The sequence below is a fragment of the Sphaerodactylus townsendi genome, linkage group LG04, assembly GCF_021028975.2.
Source record: "Sphaerodactylus townsendi isolate TG3544 linkage group LG04, MPM_Stown_v2.3, whole genome shotgun sequence".
NCBI classification, from domain to species: domain Eukaryota; kingdom Metazoa; phylum Chordata; class Lepidosauria; order Squamata; family Sphaerodactylidae; genus Sphaerodactylus; species Sphaerodactylus townsendi.
The window spans coordinates 18996800-19008872 of record NC_059428.1 but is presented as its reverse complement, the minus strand read 5'-3'; the positions used below and the strand labels follow the sequence as shown (position 1 = coordinate 19008872).

Genomic DNA, 12073 nt, shown 5'->3' with positions numbered 1-12073 from the left:
TACCACAGACCCACTGGGATACAGGAATCCTCCTCTCACTAAAAGATATTCCTATTATGGCCCTACAGCTTGGGTCTCCAATTAGCCCTTCCACCAGTATGCTTTGTCTGTGTATATATTCACTTTCATCCAGCACTCAGACTGATAACAGTTGCAGTCTCATACAGACTACTTCACTCAGAGATGTTTAGTTTTTCACATATAGTTAAGGCAGACAGCACTAAACAGCAGGAATGCTCAAGACCAAAAAGCCTCACAGATTCTTCTGACAGGGAATTAACCTTCTCCCCCACTCTGCATCATACAGTTACTTGGCCGATCAGAGTCCAGGGGGCCACAGCCAACCAGGTGGCCCCCTAGGCCTTTCTTCCTCCCTCTGACTATAAACAGCAAGTTGTTTTAGACAAAATTGCACTTTTAAAAACCATATTTCCTTGCAGATCATCACACCTGCATTTTCAATTGTGGGAGAATGCTGGAAAAAGCAAGTGACTGTTACACTGTTAGGTTTTGATTTGTAGAGTGCACCTGGCACATGAGCTCATACAAGGAGCAAAGTTATCGCGTTGCAAAAATAACCACAAAGCAAAAAAGGAAGACAGTGGAATTTTTAGAAGTGGAATAGCAAGATGTGATCAGATCTTCCTTGCCACCAAAAGAGAAGTTGAATTTTGAATTTGCTGAGGAGCCGCATAGCATAGTGGTTAAGTGCTTGGACTGCCACTCACATAGTCAGGAGTTCGAGCCCCCTGTGGGTCAAATATCCTGGCAGCTGGCTCATGGACAACTCAGCCATCCATCCATTCCTTGGTGGGTAAATGAGTACCTAGCACATAGCTAGGGGGTGAAGAATAGCCGGGGAAAGCAATGGCAAACTACCCCACAAAAATGGCTTGCCTATGAAATCACTGCTGGCAGTGGTACCCCAGGGCCGGATACAACTGAAGGGGAAACTTTACCTTTACCTGGGTTATCTCCAAGGGCAGCTCCCATACAGTATATATTACAGTAATCCAGCCTAGAGGTTACAGAATCATGGAACAGAACAGCAAGGTCACCCCTATCCAGGAGGGTCGACAACCTATGTTTTAAGGACTGTCTCCTTCCGTATGTCCCTGTACATCAACGAAAATTGTCAGGCAGCCATCTGCTGGCTATCCTACCACTTAGGGTGGTCTCTGTGCCGCTGGCCAGACCTTCCCATGGTGGCCTTGGCTCTGTGGAATAGGCTCCCTGAAGAGATAAGGGGGTCTCCTTCCTTGGAGATCTTCAGGAAGCGCTGCATGGCTTGCCTGCTTGCCAGGGCTTTAGAGGGGGTTTGAATGGCAAGCAGCTTGCAGGGTGGGGCAGGGGGAGAGATTTTGAGGGGGGGTTATTTAATTTTTAGTTTTAACTGAAAATGTTTCTAACTTACTGTAATCTGCCTTGGGCCACAAGGAAAGATGGGATTTAAACAGAGGGGTAGCAGGGCAAAATGGTGCCCGGATCCTGCCCCCGGCAGTGCCCGGACCCCCCACTTACCTGAGTTCAGCTGGCTGCAAAGAGCAGCTGGCTGAAAAAGCACGCTATTCTGGGCTGCAGGGCCTGACTGGGGCGCAGCAAGGGGGAAGGGGTGGGGCAGTGCCACAACGCCCCCCCCCCCGTGGTGCCCTGCCCCTGCCCACTTAGTTCAACTGGCTGCAAAGAGCAGGTTGCTCCGGACGGTGGGGCCTGGCTTGGGCAGGGTGAGGGGTGTGTGTGTGGGGGGTTTCCTGCCCCCCACGTGGTCCCAATGGTGTGATTGGATTTAAATGTTTTAATAAACAAATATGAATTTGATCCAGATGAAAAAGGTTGTCTTCACCATCGCTGCGATCTACTTGGGAGCTAGTAACTTCATGCCATCAAGTCGTGCGGCAGATACGGGGACACGGTGTTTGTTGTCCAGTTTGGCCCTGAGAAACAGCCTTCGACCAACTCAGCTACCTTTTTGCTTGTGAACACCTGATGCATTGTGGAGCTGATACGTTTTAAAATTCTCAACAGTCACAACTGGGAACAAACACAGGTGAAGTTACGTGCATCTGTTGGGTTCCCCCCCCCCCCCCCATGGGCAAACATTACCAAATCTCTTGAACATAAATAGCACGAACGCATTAGCGCGGCATCTGGAAATTGCCAATTATGAAGGGAAAAAAAGCTTTTAAAAAAAAAGAACGCCACATGTTTTCTATTTTTCGCTATATCAAAGATATCCTTTTGCCCTTCATTCCTTGGTTATAATTGCCATGGAAACAGAACAGCAAATTAAAACCGAAAAACACGGTTTTACGTTCACAATGAAATAAAACGTACCCTGGAGTTAGAACTGGCTCGCAACAATAGCTTGGGTTTGTCTGCTTCTGTTTGATGATATGGCAGCAGTTTGCCGGGGAAACGTCGATGCCTTCCCTGAGTCGCAAAGCAAAAAACCCAGCAGCGCGACAGTCTTGATTCTTAGACTGGCTGGACACGTGCCAAAAACCACATAAAACATACATTTGTTTTCATGGTTGACACACCAGAATCTGTAGACAAACTGTAGTTGGTACACACACATACACACACACACACACTCTCCTTTTATTGATTTGCATTCATGAACGTGAACTCACATATGTGGTGGTTTTTATCAATTAAGTATGAGCAGAGGTGGGATCCAGCAGGTTCTCACAGGTTCCCGAGAGTAGGTTACTAATTATTTGTGTGTGCCGAGAGGGGGTTACTGATTGGTGATTTTGCCACGTGGTTTTTGCCTTAGTTACGCCCCTCCTCTCAGCAGTAGCGCGCAGAACTTGAAGCAGTCTAGCAGGAGGTGCACCGGCGTGTGTGGCAGCCTGCGCCTGCGTGCATTCGTTTCCCGCCCAAGGACTGGCGCAGCGGCTGCGTCCTTGCCACAGCCCCGCCCAGGAATGCCCCACCCCCAGAATGCCCGACCACGCCCCCGTCGTGCCCCGCCCAGCCCCATTGGTGCTACGCCACAGTTTGAATCCCACCACCATGTGAACCTGTTACTAAAATTTTTGGATCCCACCACTGAGTATGAGTATGGCTTTCGTACAACATGCTTGAGGAATAATTGTGGAATGGTAGGACAAATTAATAACTGTTTGATTTAGCAATGTCTGTTTTAGAATACTATACATAATGGTGTCTGTATTAAACTGTAAGACAGGAAAGCCAGAGGGATCTTAGATTGTGAGCCAGGAAGGCAGGGGTCATAGGTCAGGGTGAACAGAAAAGTTACTGCTAGCGTATGTTTCGGTATATCTGGCTCACCAGACCAGACAAGATAACTGTACTGTTCAGTACAATTGTCCTTTGTTGATTCAAAACCAAAGGAGGGCTGATTGCCAAAAGCGGTTCTGGGTCTTTGTTTTAGACTGTCCAATCAAATGTCTAGCATTTTAGCCAATTACCTGTCTAGTTATGAACTACCAATCAAAATCTGCCATTGTTACAAGGCAGAAGAAGGGACATTATAAAGATTGCTTTTTGTTCTTTCCCTGGGGGAACGGTTGCACATAATGTTCTGTGTGTGTTTCCCCCAAGCTTTCTGTTTGCAAATAAAAAGTTTGGCTTCATTTAGACCAATCGTTTGTCTGGAGGTTTTTATCCCAACAAGTTCACTCACAGGACACAGTTGTGGTGTTTTTTGTTCCATCTTGACCACAGAAGCTTGGTGGGTGACCTTGGGCCAGTCACAGCCATGGCCCTGGCTAGTAAGATAGGAGGCCTCCTGGGACCTCCAGGGCAAACATCCTGCTCCTGGCACAAAGGCAGGCAATGGCAAACCACCTCCAAATGCCTCTTGCCTTGAAAACCCTATGGGGTCTCTGGAAGTCAGTGGTGACTTTATGGTAAAAAAAAAGGTCTATGGAATTAATGGGATGTGACATCCAACTAGCAACAGAACTGGAGTTGGATTACAGAACTTTAAAACAAAGCAAAAAGTATTAGTTGTGATTGCAGAAAATTGTGTTACACAAGCAGAAGGCAATGCAAGGGGACAGAATAATACATACAGTGGAACCTTGGTTTTCATTGGTTTCGGTTTTCATCGATTTTTTCAGTGAAAAATTTGTCTCGGTTTTCATCGATTTGCCTCGGTTTTCATCGATTTGCACTAAGGTGCAGGGGTTTGTGGAGAAAAATCACCCAGACAAAGCTGTTGTCAGCCGTGTCTGCAACTTGTTTAATGACAGTGTCTGGCCGCATTTCAGACAAATCTTAAAGAGGCGTCAGAAACAGACAGCTCTTTGGACAGCTTCCTGGTGCGACATTGGTCCACTGGCTCCGAAGTTGGTCCTAGTGTTAGTGTTTGTTACTGTTTTCGGCATTAAACACTAGGTTTGTTCACCTAAAAATGTGCTTTTGGTATGTTTTTTGGAGTGCCTAGAACGGATTAATTGGATTTACATGGATTACTCTGGAAAGGTTTGCCTCGGTTTTCATCGGTTTCGGTTTTCATCGGTTTCATCGATTCTTTTCGGATGCATTACCAACGAAAACTGAGGTCCCACTGTACACAGAACATATGCAGTAGTATAGTCTGCACTCCTGGTTCCTGAACCATTGCATTACAATGCAGCCCTATTACCTTTCTAGAAATGCCCTCCGGAACAATTCTGTTTTACATCGTTTGTAGGATGACAAACATGAAGGAGCTCTCCTGGCCTCCTCGGGCAGTCCTTGACTATATGGAGTCTCCTTGTACAAAGCATGTAAACCTTTGCATACCAGAGCTAGGAGGCAACCACATGGGAAGGCTTCGGTGCCTATGGCCTGCTGGTAGGTATCTGAGGCAACAGAAGAATGGCAGAGGCGTAGCTCTAAGGGAACGGGGGGGTGCGCGACACACCGGGCACGCACGGTGCGCCCCTGTGGGAGTGGGGCGAGGGCATGGTGGGGGCGTTCCGGGGGGGTTCCAGGGTGGGAGTGGAGGACACACCAGTGCACCAGGTGCTTCCCCCCTTGCTACGCCTCTGTGGTGACAGCGATCAGTTCCCCTGGAGGAAATGGCTGCTCTAGAGGGTGGACTCTATGGTAACTCTGTCCACAGAGATCAGGTTTGGAGGCCTTGATCTGGGTACTCTCCTCACCCCCACTTCCCAAATCAGGTGGGTGGGACTGCCAGCAGGGCTCTCTCAATTGTTGCACTCTGAATTTGGAACACCCTACCCAAGAATGCCTACCCGCCACCCAGGGCGTCTTCTTCCATTGTCAGGTAAAATAATTTCATTTTCTCGTGCTTTCCAAAAACTGGTATTTTGCTTTGTGCTACTGTTTTCCATTTTTTTCTCCTACTAATTACTGCCAACTGCTCGACATAACAATTCTGTATTTTTAGATGATGTTGAACGGTTTTAAAAATAAGCTTCCCGGAGCCGTGGATTTAGAAATGTATAACGCAAAATAAGAATAACACATTTTGTGACATGAGTTTGGATGGCCCTATTTTAGCAAGACGTATGAAGGGAGCCCCAGAGCCGAAAGAACTCAGAAAAGATTTTGCTCCTTAAAAAACTTGTTGTTTTAGTCTGTATGATGGCAAAAGAGAGATCTGGAAAACAACAAAGCCATCTGGGAATAGAGGGGGCACTGTCAAAGGGAGGGAGGGAGGGAGGGAGGGAGGGAGGGAGGAAGGAAGGAAGGAAGGGAGGAAGGGAGGGAGGAAGGGAGGGAGGGAGGGAGGGAGGGAGGAGGAAGGAGGAAGGAGGGAGGGAGGAAGGAAGGAAGGGAGGGAGGGAGGGAGGGAGGGTAGGAAGGAAGGAAGGGAGGGAGGAAGGGGGGTAGGAAGGGAGGGAGGGAGGGTAGGAAGGAAGGGAGGGTAGGAAGGAAGGGAGGGAGGGAGGAAGGGAGGGTGGGTGGGTAGGAAGGAAATGGAGGGAGGGTAGGAAGGAAGGAAGGGAGGGAGGGAGGGTAGGAAGGGGGGGAGGAAGGAAGGGAGGGAGGGAGGGTAGGAAGGAAGGAGGGGAGGAAGGGGGGGGGGGTAGGAAGGGAGGAAGGGAGGGAAGGAAGGGAGGAAGGGAAGGGAGGGAAGGAAGGAAGGGGCAGGGAAGGGGAAGGAAGGGAGGGAGGAAGGGAGGGAGGAAGGGAGTGAAGGAATAAAGGAAGGGGAGGGAGGAAGGGAGGGAGGAGAAGGGAGGGGGAGGAAAGGAAGGGAGGGAAGGAGGGAGGGAAAAAGGAAGAGGGAAGAAGGGAGGGAGGAGGAAAGAGGGAAAAGAAAGGAAGGAAGGAAGGGAGGGTAGGAAGGAAGGGAGGGTAGGAAGGAAGGAAGGAAGGAAGGAAGGAAGGAAGGAAGGAAGGAAGGAAGGAAGGAAGGAAGGAAGGAAGGAAGGGAGGGAGGGAGGAAGGAAGGAAGGGAGGGAGGAAGGAAGGAAGGAAGGAAGGAATGAATTTAAGACGCACTGGAGGGCAAGAGATCACTAGGGTTGAAGAAGCTAAACAAGGCTCAAGTGAATCAGGGCAACTACAACTTCAGTTCATGTGTGTTTGTGCGTGTGCTGTCAAGTCACAGTTGACTTATAGCAACCCTGTAGGGTTTTCAAGGCAAGATATATTTAGAAGTGGTTTGCTATTGCCTGTCTCTGTATGTGCTAAGGGAATTATGGGAGAACTATGACTGGCCCAAGGTCACCCAGCAGGCTTCATGTGGAGGAGTGGGGAATCAAACCAGTTTGCCAGATTAGAGTCCCCCATTCTTAACCGCTGCATCACTCTGGCTCTCTGTTGATCACTGCCCCCCCCCCCCAAAAAATTAGCATTAATGTGTTATCAAATCCTGAACCAAAACCTTCCCTGCCTGCATCCTGAACTCAGGGTGTATCTACTCCATTTTTCACTTTCTTGACACAAATTCCCATGCCTTTTCTTAGACCTGTACGCAGGAGTTTGGATGATGGTCCCCCACCCCAACCCTGCTACAAAACCCATCAACTCGCTTGAGGCATGAGCGGAACAAAAATGGGGAGCCTGGAGGGTGGACTGTGAAAATTAACTTCCTCTTGAGAGAATTTAGCAGGAGAAAATCCACTGCTACTGCTGGCTTGGCCATGCCTGCGCAGGTGTGCTTGCTCCTTCCACCTCCTCCAGGTATTGGTGGAGGGCACATCTATAATACGTGCAGCAGCTGTCAAATGTGGAAGATGGATCACTTCATCTCCTGGAGTGCAGCGGCTCCTGAAAAAGCCTCGGCACGCAAAAGCCTTATCCTGCTCAGACAGCAGCCAGCAACACATGATGGGCAAAAGAATGTGGCATGCCGGGGCTTACCACCCGGGGGGACATATGGCGTCAAATGTCCCCGGGCTGCGGCCATTCACTCACGTACGGGTGGAAAATCGCTCCCCTCACACTCCTTTTCCTTCCCCCTAGGTCCATGCACTGACTTCTGATTGGTGTTTGGAATATGCTGCCCCAGGAGGTGGTGATGGCCACTAACCTGGATAGCTTTAAAAGGGGCTTGGACAGATTTATGGAGGAGAAGTCGATCTATGGCTACCAATCTTGATCCTCCTTGACCTCAGAGTGCAAATGCCTTAGCAGACCAGGTGCTCAGGAGTAGCAGCAGCAGAAGGCCACCTGGTGGGCCACTGCGAGTAGCAGAGTGCTGGACTAGATGGACTCTGGTCTGACCCAGCAGGCTAGTTCTTATGTTCTTATGAATGAATGAATGAATGAATGAATGAATGAATGAATGAATGAATGAATGAATGAATGAAGGAAGGAAGGAAGGAAGGAAGGAAGGAAGGGAGGGAGGGAGGGAGGGAGGGAGGGAGGGAGGGAGGGAGGAAGGAAGGAAGGAAGGAAGGAAGGAAGGAAGGAAGGAAGGAAGGAAGGGTGGGTGGGTGGGTGGGTGGATAGTCTGAGGGTACCCAGCTGCTGCAGCATTTGTTACTGAGGCTAAACAGCTGTAACCTTAAGAATCACTTTGGCTAAGAATGTTAGAAGAAAAGCTAATTTGCTTACATTCATTGTAGGTTTTCTAGGTTGTATGGCCATGTTCCAGTAGCATTTTCCCCTGACGTTTCGCCTGGATCTGTGGCTGGCAGAGTGCTGGACTAGATGGACTCTGGTGTGATCCAGCAGGCTAGTTCTTATGTTCTTATGACTGAAAGACCTGGTGCAAAAGTTTGGTCATGGTGGGGGAGGGTGGCTGCCCATATGGGGGGCGGAAAACTCAGATTTTGCACCCGGGTACATTTTCCCTAGATACGCCTCTGGTTGCCTCCCACCGCTGGTTTCTAAACCAGAAGTGCTCTGGGAGGGAGTGCTTTTTGCCCGCAGAAGTGACCACTCTTCTGTCTACTGCAATTCTCCTTCCCAGCTGTCTTGTTCCAACGGTTGGGCACTCGCTCTTTGGAAGCGCTAAGCACCTCTCGCCACACAAAAACACGTCGTCCCCCCCCCCCCAAGCTGCTTTTGTTTGCAAAGACTAGTTGTCAGGACATCATTATCCACAGTCGCAGTCAACGTGTAAACAGTCGGCTGGCTCAGGATAGTTCTGTGACTGGGCAGAGCAGACTGAATTCCAGAAGAAATAAATGTGGCTCTTTAGGACTCTAATTATACCCAGAGCAAAACAGGAGGGGAAAAGGCCCGGGGTGGTTATTTCATGTAATCAGCGGCCATGTCTGAATCGACATTTCGGTGCACCGGCAAGGTAAATCTGCAAGTTCCAAACAACTGCTATCAAATCCTTGGACTGCAGCCAAAGAACTGCTGCCCAGAACTGTCCGAATGTTCCACTGGCTACGCTTTTCATACCAGCATTTTTACCCAAACTGTATCTGATCCTCTGCCATTTTCGGTCGGAAAGCGGCGGAAAAATGTTTCGAAAACATAGCGTGTTGGGGGTTTCTTTCTTAATGATATATTTGATCTACTTAATTCAACAGGTGATCCGACTTAAAATGGGTGGGAGCCCCGTATACACACACGTACGCGTTATTTTTTCCCCCCTTCTGGAGCTCAGGAGGACTTTACATCTCTCAACGCTTCTTGTCTCTCGCTTTTGAATTGAAGTCAATAGTAATTTATTCAGCACGGTCTGAAACGCGCCAGCTTTTCGTACCACGTCAACAAAGGACACCGATGCTGCAAAAAAGAAAAGCACTGAAATGCTTTTAATGAGACTTCTAAACATTGCAACTGGTAGCTGAAGCTGCTTATTAAAATCATCCCTTGCCAAGCGGCGCATGTCTCACGCTGGCTTGTCCGCTCCTCGTTTTTCTTATTAGATTCAATTAAGACTTTCTGTATAAAATGAACGGCAAGAGCGAGCTCAACAAGGCCTCATCTTACAAACGCTTTTAAAATACGATACTGTGGCGTAAAATAGCCAAGGCAGTTTTTTGACTCTTCCACCAGGTCAGGAAAGGAGTAATGCCACCAGTCTCGGTTTTAATATGGTCTCCTCTGGAATACACAATTTAGACACAAGAACAAGGACAACAGGAAGTCGGAAATGCCTCAAAGAAAAGTTGGCAGTGTGCCACAAGTTCTAGGAAGTAAGGGCAGCAGTGGGATTCGGCCGGTTTGCACTACTTCGGCAGAACTGGTTGTCAAAATGGCGCTTGTAAACAACCAGTTGTTAAATCATTTTGAATCCCACCCACCAGAACCGGTTGTTAAATTATTTGAACCCCACCACTGAGTAAGGGTGTAGATGACAGGAAAGGGAAGATGTAAGCCATGTCTAAAAAAAGATATGGGTTGAGGGCAAAATTAAAACAATTCGGTACATGCACGCACAGATTCATTTCCTGCCACCTGCAATGCAGAATTATCTTTGACTCGCCTCTGACTCCCGCAGGCTGCAGTCGGGGAGGGGGAGGGAGCGTACCCTCCAGCATTGTTTCTTCAGTGAGCCCAAGGACTGGGCCTCAGTTAGTGGGTGGGGGTGGCTCAGCTGCACCCTGAGACCTCTCTCTCCAGCCTTGTGCCTTCCTCCCCAGCTCTCCTTGGGTTGGCATAATAATGGATTGTCTGGCAGTTGGCTGACCTGGACTCCACCCGTGTCCTATCATCAGGGGCAAGCGAACAGTGACTGAAGGGAATCTGGGCCAATGTGCTCCCTGGCTGGGCTCTCCCTTCTCCTGCTCTGCCCATCCCCGAGGTTTTAAGGGTATGCTCGGCTTGCTTGCCCAGACCCCAGGAGGCCCAAGCCACTAATGACTTCTTCCTCTGGTTTGTTCTTGGCTGAGGCCTGAGCGCTGCCTCCCTTCTGCGGCATGTGCCAGGCATGCTGGGCTCTGAGGGGCTACCGGCATGTTCCCAGATGTGGTCTCGCCCTTGATCCTTTCTCTACAGCAGGTGTGTCCAACTGTGCCCTCCAGATGTTCATGGACTACAACTCCCACCAGTCCTTAGTCCATGAACATCTGGAGGGCACAGTTGGACACACCTACTCTACAGGCTCTTGTTGGGCTGTCTGGTTCAGTGGTGCGTGGGCAAGACTGCCTTTCACCTGAGCCCCTCTGAAGCAGGTAGGGGCAGGGCTTCCACCCACAACAGAGTGTTTGAAACTGAAGCTGTGTAGTTGAAAATTTCTCCTGCCGAATTTCCGCATAGTAGGTTACATTCGGTATTTTAGAATCCGGCTCTATTTTACCCCAGTTTCTCCCTTCGCAAGGCTGCCCATTTCTTTGAAGGAATCAGGTTAAGACCTGGAGGAAATATTCCGATTTCTTTCGCACGGGACAGTCGGCATGGCCAGGGTGATGCTGCTGCAAGCCATTGCCAGCCCTACTGCGAAATAGCATCCTAGGGATGGTCCGCAAGCACATGTCATGTCCCTTCATTTGGGGTATGTGTGTGCTGGTGAGGAGTGCTGTAGGGTGTTTTGGGAAAACTGGTATTTGGGGCTGTGTGTGTGCTATGGCACTGCGGGGTACTTGAGTGCATCCTGCCAGGCAGGCACCCCCCCCCCCTCCCAGGATACCATTGGGAAAATGAGTCCAGAGCCGCATGACTGAACTGGCTGGGCTGCGGCTTGGTTAGCAAGCAGCGCTTGGCAAGAGCGAGTGCTCATGCTTTCCCACATGGGCTCGCTTGATGGGGTCCCGGAAGAGCTGTCAAAGGCTGCTGGGACTTGTAGGCAAGGCAGCCCACAAAGAGCACAGCAGTAGCAGCATTGCCAGCTAAATCTGCTCGACGGAAGCACTGAAGCATTGTTCTGAATCCATGTCATGGCCCCTCGCAGCGAGATGCCAGCTGGATCGGCAGAGCCTGAACCAGCACAGGCTTCTGGCTCAGAGCTAATGAGAAGGCTAAGGGAGATTCCAGCAGCTCTGGGTCTCCAGATGTAAGCTGGTGTTGCAGACAGAGATTGACAGTGGCCTTAAAGGAGAGGCGCCGCTCAGCAAGACTGCAGGCCAGGCATTACCCAGAGTCTTTGCAAGAGCAGTCCCAGGCAAGTAGCTGGGAGGAACAAAAGGCCTTTGGAGGAACTGCAGCTGTGGTTGCAAAGTGAATTCTATCTGACCTTGTCTGAACACCACTGCTGTCTCCAGACCTGCCTGACAACAGACCGGCTTCTGATCTTGATTCCTGGATTCTCCTGGTTGCTTGTATGTATTCCTGGCATTTGACTCCTGGACTCACTGACTCCTCTTTGGACTCTCCCATGGCCTTGGTAACCTTGGGCTTTATTCTTTGCTGAACTGCCAGCAGCCCAGCCAAAGCTCTGAGCCTCCTCAGTACTGTGTGTTGCTGCGGCAGCACACCAGCCCCGCCCAGCCTGCACAATCCATTTTCCTTGTGCACTTGGGCCGCCATGCCAGTCGGTGGCTCAGCAGAAACGAAACTGACATGACGTCAGGTGGGGAGAACAGGCAACAGGGCTGGAAAAAATAAAGCGTTTTGGCGCCTGTTGCGTTCCCATGGAAGCGGGTTCAACGTGGGATTTTTGAAAAAGAACAACATTTTAGTGGTTTTTGAAAAACCCGGGATGAGGGAAATATCGCGGGATAATTCCGCATTAGTAATGGAGCTATGCAAAGTTTTTGCCCAAACCGGGATATTTCCCTCTGTCAATATTGGTACCATGCGG

At 49.7% G+C, this 12073-nt stretch overlaps 1 protein-coding gene across 3 annotated transcripts in view; it reads right to left on the bottom strand.

Moving 5' to 3' along the window:
- DEUP1 (deuterosome assembly protein 1) overlaps window positions 1-12073 on the bottom strand; it is a 73885-nt gene that overhangs the window by 4373 nt on the left and 57439 nt on the right. The window contains exon 12 of one of the 3 annotated variants that reach the window (XM_048495658.1): window positions 2335-2430. The exons of 1 other annotated variant lie outside the window; for it this stretch is intronic. In XM_048495658.1, coding sequence (XP_048351615.1) covers window positions 2335-2430 — 96 coding nt within the window. Of the gene's footprint in view, window positions 1-2334; window positions 2431-9067; window positions 9118-12073 lie in introns of those variants that run through there. One more of the 3 variants, XM_048495660.1, reaches the window with a different exon arrangement.